General features: G+C 43.9%; 1 protein-coding gene and 1 pseudogene across 1 annotated transcript; both read left to right on the forward strand.

The window, feature by feature from the left end:
* The first annotated feature begins 326 nt into the window (after positions 1–326).
* LOC115206758 (solute carrier family 25 member 53-like) lies at positions 327–3,485 on the forward strand (annotated as a pseudogene).
* A 1,314-nt stretch (positions 3,486–4,799) lies between these two features.
* On the forward strand, positions 4,800–16,989 carry tmsb1 (thymosin beta 1). The gene is made up of 3 exons (XM_029771858.1): positions 4,800–4,956; positions 6,738–6,852; positions 16,509–16,989. The coding sequence occupies exons 2-3, from the start codon at positions 6,750–6,752 to the stop codon at positions 16,547–16,549; spliced, it is 144 nt and encodes a 47-aa protein (XP_029627718.1). The 5' UTR covers positions 4,800–4,956; positions 6,738–6,749; the 3' UTR covers positions 16,550–16,989.
* The last annotated feature ends 1,855 nt before the right edge of the window (positions 16,990–18,844 follow it).

Here is an 18,844-nt window from a genome sequence, read left to right on the forward strand (position 1 = left end):
TGTATTTTTGGTGCTAACAGTCTCCATATATAGTATACTTCCATTCGTTTTTTTTAGAACTGGTACCGGGACCTTCAGATGAGTCTTAAAGCAAAACATGTAGGTGTTCGTGAGAGTCTCATCTTTCCATAGAGGGGTCATATTAGTGTGTTGCCCAAATTGTTGCCCAAATTGTTTGGACACCTTTTTTCTGGATGTCTCATGGTCTGACACACACCTCCATTGCTCTGTTCACCTTTCACCGCAGATGTGAAAGTGCGACATAGGCGGATGCGGTGGATTTTTGAATGTATTTTATTTCACCTTTATTTAACCAGGTAGGCTAGTTGAGAACAAGTTGTCATTTACAATTGCGAGATCAGCCAACAATCCGGATTTCTGTGATAAACGCTCCCTGCCGGACATTGATTGATTTGTGATGCTCTCCAATCGACGGAGACCGGTCGAAGAAATTCATTCAATGGTAATTCTAGAAAGGGCGTGAACCCCTCAACCCGTAATGACAACAGCAGTGCTCCCTACACCGTTATTTCCTGTCGGTGTTGTAATGAATTATTCTTAACCCTATACTACACATATTGTAATTAGTATATATTTTCCATTCATTATCTTAGGCGTAGTCGAGTCGGTTTATACTTGCGTATACCCTCCACTACACCACTGTGTTTTACAAGAAGTGCACTCCTACATGAGTGCGCTGGTATTACGGTTGCTGTCCTTTCAGGATCATGAACCTGGCTGTCACACTCTGAAAGACTATAAATAAATATAAAGGCTGTTAAGATATTAATGTTTCAAGAAAGGAGTGTATATATTTATCCCGGTGAATCGGTTTGATGCGCTGACTGAATGGAAACTGATCATGTAGAGTTTTTCGAATCAAGACCGAGACCTTAAGTAAAAATACATTTTCGGGGTATCTGTACATTACTTTGACAATTTTCACTTTTACTTCACTACGTTTATAAAGACAATTATGTACTTTTTACTCCATAAATTTTCCCTTACTCCCAGAAGTACTCGTTACATTTTGAATGCTTAGCAGGACATGAAAATGGTCTAATTCACACACTTATCAACCCTGGTCATCACTACTGTCTCTGATCTGGTGGACTCACTAAACACATGCTTCGTTTGTAAATTATGTCTGAGTGTTGGAGTGTGCCCCTGGCTATCCGTAAATAAAATAAAACCTAGAATATGGTGCTGTCTAGTTTGCTTAATATATGGAATTTGAAACGATTTATACTTTTACTTTTGATACTGAAGTATATTTAAAACCAAGTCGTTTTAGACTTTTACTCAAGTGGGATTGTACTGGGCAACTTTCACTTTTACTTGAGTCGTTTCCTATTATGGTATCTTTACTTTTGCTCTAGAATGACAATTGGATCCTTTTTCCACCACTGGGGGATTTCTTGTAAGTGCTTGTGGCGGATTTGCACAGCCTGGTCTCATAGACTAGACATAACATAGTAAATATAAATACGGAAATTCAAATTAGTGTGATGCAGTATGTTACCTTTGGTATGGTTACATAAGACATGGTTACTTAAGGCCAGAACAAAAGTAGGATGGTTGGTCAGTGTGAATGGGTGGGCGCATAAAGCAAATGTTTAGAAACCCAAAGGTTGCGAATTCGAATCTTATCATGGGCAACTTTAGCATTTTAGCTAATTAGCAAATTTAACTACTTACTACTTTTTAGTCATACATTTAACCTGAACACTTTAACCTAATTCCTTAACTTAACCCTAACCCCTAGCCTAGCTAACATTAGCCAGCTAGCTAACATTAGCCACCTAGACACTTAGCTAAAATTCGTAACATATCATACATTTTGAAAATTCGTAACAGAGTATGTATTGCAAATTCGTAACATATTGTAAGTTTAGAAAATGTGTAACATATTGTAATGAAACAGCAGGGAGCAGGTCTCGAACTCTCTGCCTTCTAGCCCGAAGTCCAGCACGCTATTGACTGTGCCCCATAAGCATGCTCAAGCGGCAGAGTCGATATCCGCGCTTATAAACCGCGGGTTGTTACAATATAAAACAAATTGTAATTCGTAACATAACATACAGAATGGGTGGTGGAAATCCACAAATGAATACATACCTTATGAAATGTAACATATCATACTAAATGTAATTTCTTGGATTTATGTGTACATAATAATACGAAATGCTCTGTGACCAGATTGCACATATCTAACTAGGGCTAGGCTATAAAATGAGATAATCATCTGTAGGCTAATTAAATCCTTTTCGGTGTTCTGGTAAGTAGGTTAAAATGTATTCTTTAAACTGTTTCTCAATGCATGTTTTAATTCTCTTAGGTGTAATTCATCATAGAAGTGATTCATTAGGGCATATAGCTGATGAGCAAGTTGAAAGATAGTCCCACAAGCTATTATTATTGTAAAGGGATTGTTGAATTGTGCAGTGTTATCAAGAGTTTATTAATGTGTTTATTATTCATATATTAAAATAGAATATTATTCTAAGCTATATTTTTATGATTGTATTGTCCATTTAACTAGTCTGCATCCAGCTGTCTCTCTATAATATGGTGCTTCTCTCATCTGTCAGAGTGATAGGGCGGGATCCTGGAGATAACCAAGACAACCAAGACAACAAAGAGGACAGAATGGTTTGTCCCCTCAGCTTTCTGCATGGTGGGACTTCCAACCTGGTGTCCACTCTCGACATATTCCCTGTCAACAAGACTGTGTTCCGCCAGCAGTTTCACAGCACCGTAGTCAGTCAGGCTATAGGCCAACTCAGGAAGGAGGGTTTCCTGAAGCTCTAAAGGTGGTGGTGCCCATTCTACTGATGAGAACCCTGAACGGGACACTGATATCTGGGCTATATTGCACTTTCCTTCACCCTCTCTCCTTCACCAACCCCTGCAGTGTCATCCCTCTCTCCGCGTTACCAGCTGTGGCTGGGCTCGGCACGGGCGTGGTGGAGGCCTTGGTGTTCACGCCGTTTGAGCATGTGCAGAATGTGTTGCAGAACGGGGGCAACGACCGCAGCCTGCCCACCCTGAGGAGTGTGCTGGCCTGTCTGGGAGGAGAGAGGCTGGGGACGGGGTACTACAGAGCCTTCATCCCCATACTGGCCCATAACCCCCTGGGACGCTGCATCTACTTCGGCTACTTCGGCCTGAAGGACCCCGTCAGTGCTGCTCTGAGGGAGAAGCTTCCTCCTACAGTCTCATCCTTCCTGACAGGAATTGTGATTAGTGTGGTGATCAGCCTGCCCCTACATCCTCTGTCTATGCTGGTGTTAAACATGCAGGCTGGGCTGGGGGGTGAGGTAGCGGGGGTGAGGCAGAGCTGGAAGGCACTGTGGGAAGGTTGGCTGAAGAGGAGCGTCCATCTGCTGTACCACGGGGGTTCCCTGGTTATCCTCAGGAGCTGTATCAACTGGGGAATCAACACAGCCATCTACGACAAGCTGCAGAGACGCTCCGCAAACTGAAACACCACACCTCATTGCTCCAGTCATGAAAGGGGTCTCTGCGTCCCAAATGTCACTCTATTCCCTTTGTAGTGCACTACCTTTTAGGGCGTTGAATGCTGATGTCTTCTGGATCTGTTCTGTTCAGGGATGCAGCATGTTCTCAGGGATGGTGCCGTTGTGCACCACTATTAGTCAGACCATACACATTTTATTAAATGTTTAAAAAAGTGAAAAGTACAACTTTACATTTTTATTTTACAGATATGAATTGTATTTTTGAGAAAAGTGAAGAGGGACAGCCATTAAACATTTACTAACATTTGTACTGTATCTCTGATATCAGGTTTTTATGAGTCAAAAGATGACTGTTCAATGATGTTAAATGGTTCTATTTCTTTCAGGTGCCTCACTGTTTCCTATTTTTTTTAAGTCAGGAATGTATCGGAGCCTAGGAGATCCATTTATGTTCACGGTGCTCTGTCAAGGTTCGTCAACAGGTCCTTGATAATATTTCAACCAACAACTGCATATCAATCAAATACGATATGTATCACTCAGTAAAGGTCTACCCTTCTATTGTCTTATACTTAATTGGATACCATTACCAATGTCCGTTTCTCACAAAATGGACTATAAAGTATATCTATTCTATTCTAATTTATTATATTCTACTCTGAGAGGAATACTTGAATGATAATATTTTGACATCAGAGAACATATACTGTAAGTACCACACAGTGTTGATCCACAAGGCTGCATTATGACATGACATGCCTGAGCATTAATACATGTTTTATCAAACCACACTTGAGTTTCTCTTTGCAGGTTATTCTGAATATGTGTATGCACTTTATACTTAAGCAATAAGTTACGAGGGGGTGTGGTATATGGCGAATATACCACGGCTAAGGGCTGTTCTTAGGCACGACGCATTGCAGAGTGCCTGGATACAGCCATTAGCCGTGGTATATTGGCAATATACCACAAACCCCAGAGGTGCCTTATAGCTATTATAAAGTAGTTACTAAAGTAATTAGAGCAGTAAAAATACATGTTTTGTCATACCCGTGGTATACGGTCTCATATACCACAGCGGTCAGCCAATCAGCATTCAGGACTGGAACCACCCAGTTTATAATGAACTTTATATGATGAAGATTCTTGCATTGCCCTCCACTCAACTCTGGACCTGTGGGCTGTGCTCTATGTATCCACAAGGTGGCGTTGTGGTATCACTGTCGGATTTATCAAATGAACGCTGCACAACATTGTCCCCCTCAACATCTCAAATCATGGATTTAACCTGGCCAATGTTATCCCTCCTCTGGATGGATTGGGCCAATGGCGTAGCTCAGATTGGTGTCTAGTTGGTGTAAAAAAAAAGGGTGCGCTTTCCCTATTTAAACCGTTTGTCCTACACATATGCACACTACATACACCCTGACGTAGTACCTGTAACGGACATTCTCACCGCACATCATCGCACCAGGTAAATATTGGTAGCTTTAGTATATAAATGATTTAAATTCCATATCGCTGTCTCCCTCTATGTGTTCGTTAGTTTATGGATGCCACCTTATGTTGCCATCATAGCCTAAAAACGTTATTCTGATGGGCGGTCGTGTTATTATGCAATTATAAAAAAATAGAAGACGGAAGGAAGGAAGGGACGGTTGTATTTGATTGTCAGTAAAGAGTAGGCTATATATTATTTGATTGTCAGTAAAGAGTAGGCTATATATTATTTGATTGTCAGTAAAGAGTAGGCTATATATTATTTGTTATCATTAGGCGATATGATTTAGTGTTAGGCTTTTTAAGGATTTTTTGTTGTTGCTGTGTTGACAGTTCTACAATGCATGCATTTAACGCACCTGCACCCCCTACAGCATTCCTTTGCCAACTAGGCTATTTAACGTGTCTGTGTTTCATTATTGTATGGTTAGGTTAGACGAATTGTCATCATGGCTCTATCTATATCATAGTTACAGGCCTTGGTGTGATGACATTCCGAGTACATTTCTTGTTTTCAGTTGTCGCACTGTTACCTAAAGCCCAATCAATGCATGTGATGCTGACGGTTGACATGCTTCCAGCCTACAGTCAGCCTTTTGGTTTGGCGGTTCATTGGGGTGCCGTTTATGATTAAAAACATATTCTAACAGTGAGCTCAATATGCCTTAACATGACAGATCCGTCAAATTAGAGAATTTTACTGCAGATGGCGTTGACACCTATGAATGAATCTGTGCGGTTGACAGAAAAAAAAAAAAAAAACGTCACACCCAGCTATTGCACTCACGGGAACCTAGATAAGGTCTGCCTGCAAGCAGATCATGAGACCGTTTTTGAGTTCTGCGTTTGTGGAAGTATAAATTAAATATTTGTTCAAATAAAGCACCAGTGTGTGGAGGTGGAACATGATACACCATTGGCCCTTGCATGTGAAATCGCACTGCAATGTACTGCCCTACCAAGCAAAAAGTCAGTAACTGCTCATAGCGTGGAACTGAGAAAAAGGGATTTTATTTACCTTGGTTTCACAGTAACTTTGTGCAGTTACTGCTAACATGACCACCATTTTCTCCAAAACACAATACAATAGAGGCAGGATACTTGTACACATGATTAAGCATGTATTTAATGTAGCAAAAATGACATGAACTAATTGTAGACCAAATGAGCAGTTACTGCCTTTTTGCTTGGAAGGGCAGTGTATACTTTATATTAGTATGTTAAGAATTGTATTTGTGTTTTAATGAGTAGACTACAGGTCTACACAGATCTAAAAGACTAGGAAGTAGCACCTTAACATCCTAATGCATGTAGGTTCATTCATTCACATCCTTTCATAGATTTTGAGAATGCCATTCTTCCATCCCAATATGCTCTTTGTGCAGCCTCTCTCTCTGAACCAGAAAGTACAGTTATGAGTTCCTGTATACTAGAACCAGTGCATTGCAGCAGACCTGAGTGCTTGGGTAACATAACGCCATAAGAACAGCTCTCTCCTGGCTATTTGTTCTCCTTTGTTAGATGGTGAATGGTAAAGTCGTGGGAGTGTGTGTTGATTCAAGTAACTGAATTACGTAACTAGCTAGAGAGTCTGGATTATACGTGTGTGTATGTATGTATGAGTGTGAGGTAAGGTGGGTGTGGCTGGATTCACCTGCATCCACTCACCTGTATTCTAGATTACATATTTGTCAAAGGACTCTCTCTATCTCTCTCTCTCTCTTGACATTTACATTCTGACTCTTTCTCCCTCAGACATCATCTAAGATGGGCGACAACAACCCAGTGAAGCAGGGAGTGGAGACCTTTGACAAGAAGTGTCTAAAGAAGACCAATACAGCTGAGAAGAACACCCTGCCAACCAAGGAGGGTATGTTTCTCCTACCCTCCTACCTATCTCCTACCCAGTCTCCTTTCCTGTCCTGTCTCCTAACCTGTCTCCTCCCCTTATTGCTCATACCCCTACGTCTGCCCCACCCTGTAACTGTTAGTAGTGTGTTAGTGCCCTTCTACTGTAGTGTTAGTAGTGTGTTAGTGCCCTTCTACTGTAGTGTTAGTAGTGTGTTAGTGCCCTTCTACTGTAGTGTTAGTAGTGTGTTAGTGCCCTTCAACTGTAGTGTGTTAGTGCCCTTCAACTGTAGTGTTAGTAGTGTGTTAGTGCCCTTCAACTGTAGTGTTAGTAGTGTGTTAGTGCCCTTCAACTGTAGTGTTAGTAGTGTGTTAATGCCCTTCAACTGTAGTGTTAGTAGTGTGTTAGTGCCCTTCTACTGTAGTGTTAGTAGTGTGTTAATGCCCTTCAACTGTAGTGTTAGTAGTGTGTTAGTGCCCTTCTACTGTAGTGTTAGTAGTGTGTTAGTGCCCTTCAACTGTAGTGTGTTAGTGCCCTTCAACTGTAGTGTTAGTAGTGTGTTAGTGCCCTTCAACTGTAGTGTTAGTAGTGTGTTAATGCCCTTCAACTGTAGTGTTAGTAGTGTGTTAGTGCCCTTCTACTGTAGTGTTAGTAGTGTGTTAATGCCCTTCAACTGTAGTGTTAGTAGTGTGTTAGTGCCCTTCTACTGTAGTGTGTTAGTGCCCTTCAACTGTAGTGTTAGTAGTGTGTTAGTGCCCTTCAACTGTAGTGTTAGTAGTGTGTTAATGCCCTTCAACTGTAGTGTTAGTAGTGTGTTAATGCCCTTCAACTGTAGTGTTAGTAGTGTGTTAGTGCCCTTCTACTGTAGTGTTAGTAGTGTGTTAGTGCCCTTCAACTGTAGTGTGTTAGTGCCCTTCAACTGTAGTGTTAGTAGTGTGTTAGTGCCCTTCAACTGTAGTGTGTTAGTGTGTTAGTGCCCTTCAACTGTAGTGTTAGTAGTGTGTTAGTGCCCTTCTACTGTAGTGTTAGTAGTGTGTTAGTGCCCTTCAACTGTAGTGTGTTAGTAGTGTGTTAGTGCCCTTCAACTGTAATGTTAGTAGTGTGTTAGTGCCCTTCAACTGTAGTGTTAGTAGTGTGTTAGTGCCCTTCAACTGTAATGTTAGTAGTGTGTTAGTGCCCTTCTACTGTAGTGTGTTAGTGCCCTTCAACTGTAGTGTTAGTAGTGTGTTAGTGCCTTTCAACTGTAATGTTAGTAGTGTGTTAGTGCCCTTCAACTGTAATGTTAGTAGTGTGTTAGTGCCCTTCTACTGTAGTGTGTTAGTGCCCTTCAACTGTAGTGTTAGTAGTGTGTTAGTGCCCTTCTACTGTAGTGTGTTAATGCCCTTCAACTGTAGTGTTAGTAGTGTGTTAGTGCCCTTCAACTGTAGTGTGTTAGTGCCCTTCAACTGTAGTGTTAGTAGTGTGTTAGTGCCCTTCAACTGTAGTGTTAGTAGTGTGTTAGTGCCTTTCAACTGTAATGTTAGTAGTGTGTTAGTGCCCTTCTACTGTAATGTTAGTAGTGTGTTAGTGCCCTTCTACTGTAGTGTTAGTAGTGTGTTAGTGCCCTTCTACTGTAGTGTTAGTAGTGTGTTAGTGCCCTTCTACTGTAGTGTTAGTAGTGTGTTAGTGCCCTTCTACTGTAGTGTTAGTAGTGTGTTAGTGCCCTTCAACTGTAGTGTTAGTTGTGTGTTAGTGCCCTTCTACTGTAGTGTTAGTGCCTTTCAACTGTAATGTTAGTAGTGTGTTAGTGCCCTTCTACTGTAGTATGTTAGTGCCCTTCTACTGTAGTGTTAGTAGTGTGTTAGTGCCCTTCAACTGTAGTGTTAGTTGTGTGTTAGTGCCCTTCAACTGTAGTGTTAGTAGTGTGTTAGTGCCCTTCAACTGTAGTGTTAGTAGTGTGTTAGTGCCCTTCAACTGTAGTGTTAGTGCCCTTCTACTGTAGTGTGTTAGTGCCCTTCTACTGTAGTGTGTTAGTGCCCTTCAACTGTAGTGTTAGTAGTGTGTTAGTGCCCTTCTACTGTAGTGTGTTAGTGCCCTTCTACTGTAGTGTCTAGTAGTGTGTTAGTGCCCTTCAACTGTAGTGTGTTAGTGCCCTTCAACTGTAGTGTCTAGTAGTGTGTTAGTGCCCTTCAACTGTAGTGTTAGTAGTGTGTTAATGCCCTTCAACTGTAGTGTTAGTAGTGTGTTAGTGCCCTTCAACTGTAGTGTTAGTAGTGTGTTAGTGCCCTTCAACTGTAGTGTTAGTAGTGTGTTAGTGCCCTTCTACTGTAGTGTGTTAGTGCCCTTCAACTGTAGTGTTAGTAGTGTGTTAGTGCCCTTCAACTGTAGTGTAAATAGTGTTAGTGCCCTTCAACTGTAGTGTGTTAGTGCCCTTCAACTGTAGTGTTAGTTGTGTGTTAGTGCCCTTCAACTGTAGTGTTAGTAGTGTGTTAGTGCCCTTCAACTGTAGTGTTAGTAGTGTGTTAGTGCCCTTCAACTGTAGTGTGTTAGTGCCCTTCAACTGTAGTGTTAGTAGTGTGTTAGTGCCCTTCAACTGTAGTGTTAGTAGTGTGTTAGTGCCCTTCTACTGTAGTGTGTTAGTGCCCTTCAACTGTAGTGTTAGTAGTGTGTTAGTGCCCTTCAACTGTAGTGTAAATAGTGTTAGTGCCCTTCAACTGTAGTGTGTTAGTGCCCTTCAACTGTAGTGTTAGTTGTGTGTTAGTGCCCTTCAACTGTAGTGTTAGTAGTGTGTTAGTGCCCTTCAACTGTAGTGTTAGTAGTGTGTTAGTGCCCTTCAACTGTAGTGTGTTAGTGCCCTTCTACTGTAGTGTTAGTAGTGTGTTAGTGCCCTTCAACTGTAGTGTTAGTAGTGTGTTAGTGCCCTTCTACTGTAGTGTGTTAGTGCCTTTCAACTGTAATGTTAGTAGTGTGTTAGTGCCCTTCTACTGTAGTATGTTAGTGCCCTTCAACTGTAGTGTTAGTAGTGTGTTAGTGCCCTTCTACTGTAGTGTGTTAGTGCCCTTCTACTGTAGTGTCTAGTAGTGTGTTAGTGCCCTTCAACTGTAGTGTCTAGTAGTGTGTTAGTGCCCTTCAACTGTAGTGTGTTAGTGCCCTTCAACTGTAGTGTTAGTAGTGTGTTAGTGCCCTTCAACTGTAGTGTTAGTAGTGTGTTAGTGCCCTTCAACTGTAGTGTTAGTAGTGTGTTAGTGCCCTTCAACTGTAGTGTGTTAGTGCCCTTCAACTGTAGTGTTAGTAGTGTGTTAGTGCCCTTCAACTGTAGTGTTAGTAGTGTGTTAGTGCCCTTCAACTGTAGTGTTAGTAGTGTGTTAGTGCCCTTCTACTGTAGTGTGTTAGTGCCCTTCAACTGTAGTGTTAGTAGTGTGTTAGTGCCCTTCAACTGTAGTGTTAGTAGTGTGTTAGTGCCCTTCAACTGTAGTGTTAGTAGTGTGTTAATGCCCTTCTACTGTAGTGTGTTAGTGCCTTTCAACTGTAATGTTAGTAGTGTGTTAGTGCCCTTCTACTGTAGTATGTTAGTGCCCTTCAACTGTAGTGTTAGTAGTGTGTTAGTGCCCTTCTACTGTAGTGTGTTAGTGCCCTTCTACTGTAGTGTCTAGTAGTGTGTTAGTGCCCTTCAACTGTAGTGTCTAGTAGTGTGTTAGTGCCCTTCTACTGTAGTGTGTTAGTGCCCTTCAACTGTAGTGTTAGTAGTGTGTTAGTGCCCTTCAACTGTAGTGTTAGTAGTGTGTTAGTGCCCTTCTACTGTAGTGTGTTAGTGCCTTTCAACTGTAATGTTAGTAGTGTGTTAGTGCCCTTCTACTGTAGTATGTTAGTGCCCTTCAACTGTAGTGTTAGTAGTGTGTTAGTGCCCTTCAACTGTAGTGTTAGTAGTGTGTTAGTGCCCTTCTACTGTAGTGTGTTAGTGCCTTTCAACTGTAATGTTAGTAGTGTGTTAGTGCCCTTCTACTGTAGTATGTTAGTGCCCTTCAACTGTAGTGTTAGTAGTGTGTTAGTGCCCTTCTACTGTAGTGTGTTAGTGCCCTTCTACTGTAGTGTCTAGTAGTGTGTTAGTGCCCTTCAACTGTAGTGTCTAGTAGTGTGTTAGTGCCCTTCTACTGTAGTGTGTTAGTGCCCTTCTACTGTAGTGTCTAGTAGTGTGTTAGTGCCCTTCTACTGTAGTGTCTAGTAGTGTGTTAGTGCCCTTCTACTGTAGTATGTTAGTGCCCTTCAACTGTAGTGTTAGTAGTGTGTTAGTGCCCTTCTACTGTAGTGTGTTAGTGCCCTTCTACTGTAGTGTCTAGTAGTGTGTTAGTGCCCTTCAACTGTAGTGTCTAGTAGTGTGTTAGTGCCCTTCAACTGTAGTGTTAGTAGTGTGTTAGTGCCCTTCTACTGTAGTGTTAGTAGTGTGTTAGTGCCCTTCTACTGTAGTGTATTAGTGCCCTTCAACTGTAGTGCGTTAGTGCCCTTCTACTGTAGTGTCTAGTAGTGTGTTAGTGCCCTTCAACTGTAGTGTTAGTAGTGTGTTAGTGCCCTTCAACTGTAGTGTTAGTAGTGTGTTAGTGCCCTTCAACTGTAGTGTGTTAGTGCCCTTCAACTGTAGTGTTAGTAGTGTGTTAGTGCCCTTCAACTGTAGTGTTAGTAGTGTGTTAGTGCCCTTCTACTGTAGTGTTAGTAGTGTGTTAGTGCCCTTCAACTGTAGTGTTAGTAGTGTGTTAGTGCCCTTCTACTGTAGTGTGTTAGTGCCCTTCAACTGTAGTGTTAGTGGTGTGTTAGTGCCCTTCTACTGTAGTGTGTTAGTGCCCTTCAGCTGTAGTGTTAGTAGTGTGTTAGTGCCCTTCAACTGTAGTGTTAGTAGTGTGTTAGTGCCCTTCAACTGTAGTGTTAGTAGTGTGTTAGTGCCCTTCAACTGTAGTGTTAGTAGTGTGTTAGTGCCCTTCAACTGTAGTGTTAGTAGTGTGTTAGTGCCCTTCAACTGTAGTGTTAGTAGTGTGTTAGTGCCCTTCAACTGTAGTGTAAATAGTGTTAGTGACCTTCTACTGTAGTGTTAGTAGTGTGTTAGTGCCCTTCAACTGTAGTGTAAATAGTGTTAGTGCTTTTCTACTGTAGTGTGTTAGTGCCCTTCAACTGTAGTGTTAGTAGTGTGTTAGTGCCTTTCAACTGTAGTGTTAGTAGTGTGTTAGTGCCCTTCTACTGTAGTGTTAGTGCCCTTCAGCTATAGTGTGTTAGTGCCCTTCAACTGTAGTGTTAGTAGTGTGTTAGTGCCCTTCTACTGTAGTGTTAGTGCCCTTCAGCTATAGTGTGTTAGTGCCCTTCAACTGTAGTGTTAGTAGTGTGTTAGTGCCCTTCTACTGTAGTATTAGTGCCCTTCAGCTATAGTGTTTTAGTGCCCTTCAACTGTAGTGTTAGTAGTGTGTTAGTGCCCTTCTACTGTAGTGTTAGTGCCCTTCAGTTATAGTGTGTTAGTGCCCTTCAGCTATAGTGTGTTAGTGCCCTTCTACTGTAGTGTTAGTAATGTGTAGTTTCTCTTTATTTGACTGTATGTAAAGTAGAGGGTAAATCTTCACCATCCAGCAATAGTACAACACTGTTAAGAACACTTACCGTAGGTTACATTTCTACAGTTATGCCCAGTGCATTCCAGTTATCAAGTACACACTTGTCTGACTGCTATCCAGCTGCGTTGCAGAACCATGATTATATTTTAGTGGCTCTGAGGCCTGGCAGCCACCAGTTATTTCTTTGGTATTAATAACATTATGCAGAGTAGTCATATAAAGCTCGGCTTTTGGGGCCTGTGCATTGAGCTTTGCAGTCAAGCTGCATTGGAGACGCAGTCTTAGTGCAGTTAGGAGGAGAGGCTGCCTTCTGGTGCAGAAAGGGAGTGTACTAGTGATGGGTTTAGTGCAAACCTAAAGAGGTCTTAGTTCAGACAGGGTGGACTAGGCTGAAAGCCATAGGTCAGACAGGGTGGACTAGGCTGAAAGCCATAGGTCAGACAGGGTGGACTAGGCTGAAAGCCATAGGTCAGACAGGGAGTGACGTGACAGAGAAGCAGGAAGAGAGGAGTTGAGCGGTCACCATGTCAGCAGCCTCATCAACACAAACGGATTCTTATCACTCCCCTCCATCAGATACTCCCTGATTCCTCCTTTCTCTGGTTGCGTCCCAAATGGAACCCTTATCCCTACATAGTGAGTGCCCAGCTCTGGTCAAAAGTACAGCATTTTAAAGGGAATATGGTGGCATGTGGCCTCTATCTGTCCTGATCCAATCCTAACCTGAGATACTGCATGCCCACATCTCAAACTTCATACACTTTGTTTCTTTAATTTTACCTTTATTTAATTAGACAAGTCAGTTAAGAACAAATGCTTATTTTCGATGACGGCCTAGGAATGGTGCCTTGTTCAGGGGCAGAACGACATATATTTTTACCTTGTCAGCTTGGGGATGTAACCTTTCGGTTACTAGTCCAACGCTCTAACCACTAGGCTACCTGCCTCCTCTAACCACTAGGCTACCTGCCTCCTCTAACCACTAGGCTACCTGCCTCCTTTAACCACTAGGCTACCTGCCTCCTCTAACCACTAGGCTACCTGCCTCCTCTAACCACTAGGCTACCTGCCTCCTCTAACCACTAGGCTACCTGCCTCCTCTCCTCTAACCACTAGGCTACCTGCCCCCTCTCCTCTAACCACTAGGCTACCTGCCTCCTCTCCTCTAACCACTAGGCTACCTGCCTCCTCTAACCACTAGGCTACCTGCCTCCCCTCCTCTAACCACTAGGCTACCTGCCGCCCCGCCTCTAACCACTAGGCTACCTGCCGCCCCTCCTCTAACCACTAGGCTACCTGCCTCCTCTCCTCTAACCACTAGGCTACCTGCCGCCCCTCCTCTAACCACTAGGCTACCTGCCTCCCCTCCTCTAACCACTAGGCTACCTGCCTCCTCTCCTCTAACCACTAGGCTACCTGCCGCCCCTCCTCTAACCACTAGGCTACCTGCCTCCCCTCCTCTAACCACTAGGCTACCTGCCTCCTCTCCTCTAACCACTAGGCTACCTGCCTCCTCTAACCACTAGGCTACCTGCCTCCTCTCCTCTAACCACTAGGCTACCTGCCCCCTCTCCTCTAACCACTAGGCTACCTGCCTCCTCTCCTCTAACCACTAGGCTACCTGCCTCCTCTCCTCTAACCACTAGGCTACCTGCCTCCTCTAACCACTAGGCTACCTGCCTCCTCTCCTCTAACCACTAGGCTACCTGCCTCCCCTCCTCTAACCACTAGGCTACCTGCCCCCTCTCCTCTAACCACTAGGCTACCTGCCGCCCCTCCTCTAACCACTAGGCTACCTGCCGCCCCTCCTCTAACCACTAGGCTACCTGCCGCCCCTCCTCTAACCACTAGGCTACCTGCCTCCTCTCCTCTAACCACTAGGCTACCTGCCGCCCCTCCTCTAACCACTAGGCTACCTGCCTCCTCTCCTCTCACCACTAGGCTACCTGCCGCCCCTCCTCTAACCACTAGGCTACTTGCCTCCTCTCCTCTAACCACTACGCTACCTGCCGCCCCTCCTCTAACCACTAGGCTACCTGCCTCCTCTCCTCTAACCACTAGGCTACCTGCCTCCTCTCCTCTAACCACTAGGCTACCTGCCCCCTCTCCTCTAACCACTAGGCTACCTGCCGCCCCTCCTCTAACCACTAGGCTACCTGCCCCCTCTCCTCTAACCACTAGGCTACCTGCCTCCTCTAACCACTAGGCTACCTGCCCCTCTCCTCTAACCACTAGGCTACCTGCCTCCTCTCCTCTAACCACTAGGCTACCTGCCGCCCCTCCTCTAACCACTAGGCTACCTGCCCCCTCTCCTCTAACCACTAGGCTACCTGCCTCCTCTCCTCTAACCACTAGGCTACCTGCCGCCACATATCATTGAAGTCAGTGGGAGGAAGATGTTTTGGGTGGATTTTGAAAAGGTCCAACGCAGCTGTTTTATCTCAATATCCATTTTTTTTCTGGGTAACCACCTTATTGTGATTGTTTTCAGTTAAAATGGTCAAAAAGAAACAAAAATAGCTTCTTAGCAAAGAGCAATTTCTCAAGCCAGAATTTTGCAAGTTTTGAGTGGGGAGCGCAAAACAGAACATTAGCTGTTATTGGCAGAGGGGTTTGGAACTCTCTTTCTTATTGGTCTATTAACTGCATGGTGATGTCACCATGGCAGGCCAAAACTCACTCCCACCAAAACAGGCTGACATTTCAGGTGGTCTTTTCAAACAGCTCTTACACTGAAATGGCATCATCATTTTCACAATTTCACAGTATTTTTCCAAACTCAGAGTGTGGAAATGTATATAAATGTTTGTAAGTGCAGTGTGGTAGGAGGTGTGAGTTGGGTGGATATTCAAGTTGTTCTCTGTCAGTAGCAGTGTGATTTGGGTGGATATTGAAGTTGTTCTCTGTCAGTAGCAGTGTGGTAGGAGGTGTGATTTGGGTGGATATTGAAGTTGTTCTCTGTCAGTAGCCGTGTGATTTGGGTGGATATTGAAGTTGTTCTCTGTCAGTAGCCGTGTGATATGGGTGGATATTCAAGTTGTTCTCTGTCAGTAGCAGTGTGGTAAGAGGTGTGATTGGGAGTGCAGTAGTAAGCATCATGCATGTTCACTGCTCTAGAAACATCTGCTGCAATAACCCCCACCCCAGGACAGAGAATACTGCAATGCAGGGAGGAACCTCTAGTAAAGAAATCTTGACCCCCAATTGAAGTTGGTTGGTTAGGGTGTCTATTTTCACTTCTCTATTTACCAGGTATTTACATCAGTATTACATGGTCATAATATTAAAACGACAGTTACTCTGTTACCATGTTCTATTGTGTAGTCTTCCATTTTATTTCTTAAAGCACAATTTCCATAAACCCTGGCAAGTACCAACTTAGACAGGGCTATACAGTATTACCAGCAGACATACCATATCGCTTCACTCAGACAGCTTCACACACACCTCTTGAAGATTTACAGTAGAAACCTGACGAGAGGGTTGTTGATAGGAGGATTTTCAGTAGAAACCTGACAACTGACGAGATGGTTGTTGATAGCAGGATTTACAGTAGAAACCTGATGAGAGGGTTGTTGATAGCAGGATTTACAGTAGAAATCTGACGAGAGGGTTGTTGATAGCAGGGTTTACAGTAGAAACCTGACAACTGATGAGATGGTTGTTGATAGCAGGATTTACAGTAGAAACCTGACGACTGACGAGAGGGTTGTTGATAGCATGATAAAAGATGCTTGACTATTGGACTGGCGGTTTTGCCAGCCAGGCTGATAACGAGCCAATGACAGGAGAGGAACCATCTGTCTCAGAAGCTGCCTCTCAGCCAGCCCCCCTCTTTATGAGCGTGGATTCATCCTGTGTTCTATTGCCCAGTGATAACTCATGATTTTAACGTTCTGTATGATGTACTGCCATTTTCTGATAGTGTCTTCTATTTTGGATGGGTTGCGATGTCCTGTTTTGAAATAGATAAGGTGATTAACAAATATATATGATAGTTTGATTACTCAATATGCCATGTATCCATCACAACAGTGTTCAAGACATAGACTAATCACTAAGTCTCTCTCTCTCTCTCTCTCCCCCCTCGCTCTCTTTCTCTCACAGATATCGAGCAGGAGAAGAAAGCTGAAGAGGGCTCCAAATGAAACGCCATGATTCCTCTCCTCCAGTCATCCCTCTCTCTTCTCCTCCACTTAAGAAATATGTCTATCGCTTCTGCTTCTTTGCGTATCACCATGTTAGTTAATCACAATGGCATTGACTCTGATGCTGTGGGTTTAGGGGTGCATGATTAGTAAAGGGAAGGCCAATACGATTTTAACTGTCAAATGTTTTGACTTGTGCTTTTTTTATGCAGTCTTGGTTGGAAAGGGGTGAACTAAGATAAAGATGGATGAGCCAGGGTTGAACAGAAGGAAGAAATGAACATGTGTTTGCGTCAATGAGATATAATAGTCACCGTCTGTTCCACTGTCAACTATGCCCAATGTTCTGCCTATACACAGTGCCATTCTGGAAAAGTTCTGGAACAATAACATGAGAGAAGATATTTTTGTTTTAATAAAATTTGTGTTGTACAACTGAATTTGGGTCTTGTCTTAATTGTTTTGACTTCGGTCAATAAGTGTAATCTTGTGATGTTTTTATCATTATATTGAGTATACAATCCTACTAAGATTCATTAAAATATGTACAGTACATTTGGAAAGTATTCAGACGCCTTGACATTTTCCACATTTTTGTTAAGTTATAGCCTTTATTTTAAAATGGATTCGTTTTTTTCCCCTCATCAATCGACACACTATACCCAATAATGACAAAGCAAAACAGGTTTTTAGAAATTTAAGCAAATGTATTAAAAATAAAGAACGGAAATATCACATTTACATAAGTATTCAGACTCAGTACTTTGAAGCACCATTGGCAGCAATTACAGCCTTGAGTCTTCTTGGGCATGACGCTACAAGCTTGCTACACCTGTATTTAGGGAGTTTCTCCCATTTCTCTGCAGGTCCTCTCAAGCTCTGTCAGGTTGGATGGGGAGCGTCGCTGCACAGCTATTTTCAGGTCTCTCCAGGGATGTTCAATCGGGTTCAATTCCGGGCTCTGGCTGGGCCACTCAAGGACGTTCAGAGAATTGTCCCGAAGCCACTCCTGCATTGTCTTGGCTGTGTGATAGGGTTGTTGTCCTGTTGGAAGGTGAACCTTCACCCCAGTCTGAGATCCTGAGCTCTGTGGAGCAGGTTTTCATCAAGGATCTCTCTGTACTTTTCTCAGTTTATCTTTCCCTCGAACCTGACAAGTCTCCCAGTCCCTGCCACTGAAAAAAATATCCCCACAGCATGATGCTGCCACCACCACCATGCTTCACTGTAGGGATGGTGCCAGGTTTCCTCCAGATGTGACTATCACGTTTCAGGTAAGACACAGATGCAGACAACGTCGAAGGAACAACAGTTTTGTTTAGGCAAAAAGCAGGTCAAGGCAGGCAGAGGGTGGTAATCCAGATAGATGGGGCAAAGGTACAGGACGGCAGGCAGGGTCAGGGCAAGCAAAGGTACAGGACGGCAGGCAGGGTCAGGGCAGGCAGAATGGTCAACACTGGGAAAACTAGGAAAACAGGAACAATCGAGGAAACAGGAGACAAAGGGCTGTGAGACATTGGTTTAACTCTGGACACATGAATGGTAGGATGTATATGAATGGTACGGGGCAACAGAAGATGAACAGCAGAGGGGCTAATGACTTTGGAGATGGGAAATGGCTGATAAACCGGGGGGAGAGTTTGCGGGATTCAACCTGGAGGGGCAGATCCTGGGTGGACAGCAATACTTTCTGTCCTAGCCGATAGTGGGGAGCCGGGGTTCGGTGGCGAACTGCTTGTCGTCGATACCTGGAGGTGGTCTTGAGGAGGGCCGACCGGGCTCTCCTCCAGGTACGACGACAGCGGCGGACAAACATCTGGGTAGAAGGTATGCAGACCTCTTCTTCCTGCTTAGGGAAGAGCGGGGGCTGATACCCCAGGGAACACTCAAAAGGTGATAGGCCCGTGGCAGAGCAGGGAAGGGTGTTGTGGGCATATTCAACCCACACAAGCTGCTGGCTCCAGGTGGTGGGGTTGGCAGAGACCAGGCAGAGCAGAGTAGTCTGGTTGGCTCGCTCCGACTGGCCGTTGGACTGGGGGTGGAACCCGGAGGACAGGATGGCCGACGACCCAATGAGGGTGCAGAACGCCTTCCAGTACTGGGAGGAGAACTGAGGACCCCAGTCGGAGACCATGTCTACTGGTAGACCATGGATCTGGAAGACGTGCTACACCATGAGCTGGGCCATCTCTTTGGCAGAGGGTAGTTTTGGGAGAGGAATAAATTGGGCGGCTTTGGAAAACCGATTCACCACGTTCAAGATGGCGGAGGAAGACCCGTGACAAAGTCCAGGGA

Source organism: Salmo trutta, chromosome 13 (genome assembly GCF_901001165.1).
Source record: "Salmo trutta chromosome 13, fSalTru1.1, whole genome shotgun sequence".
Taxonomy (NCBI): Eukaryota; Metazoa; Chordata; class Actinopteri; order Salmoniformes; family Salmonidae; genus Salmo; species Salmo trutta.

Bases quoted from the DNA above. Each gene is read 5' to 3' on its own strand.
- tmsb1 (XM_029771858.1), top strand. From the start codon at position 6,750: ATGGGCGACAACAACCCAGTGAAGCAGGGAGTGGAGACCTTTGACAAG. The intron at 6,853-16,508 runs GTATGTTTCTCC...TTTCTCTCACAG, and splicing joins CACCCTGCCAACCAAGGAGG to ATATCGAGCAGGAGAAGAAA.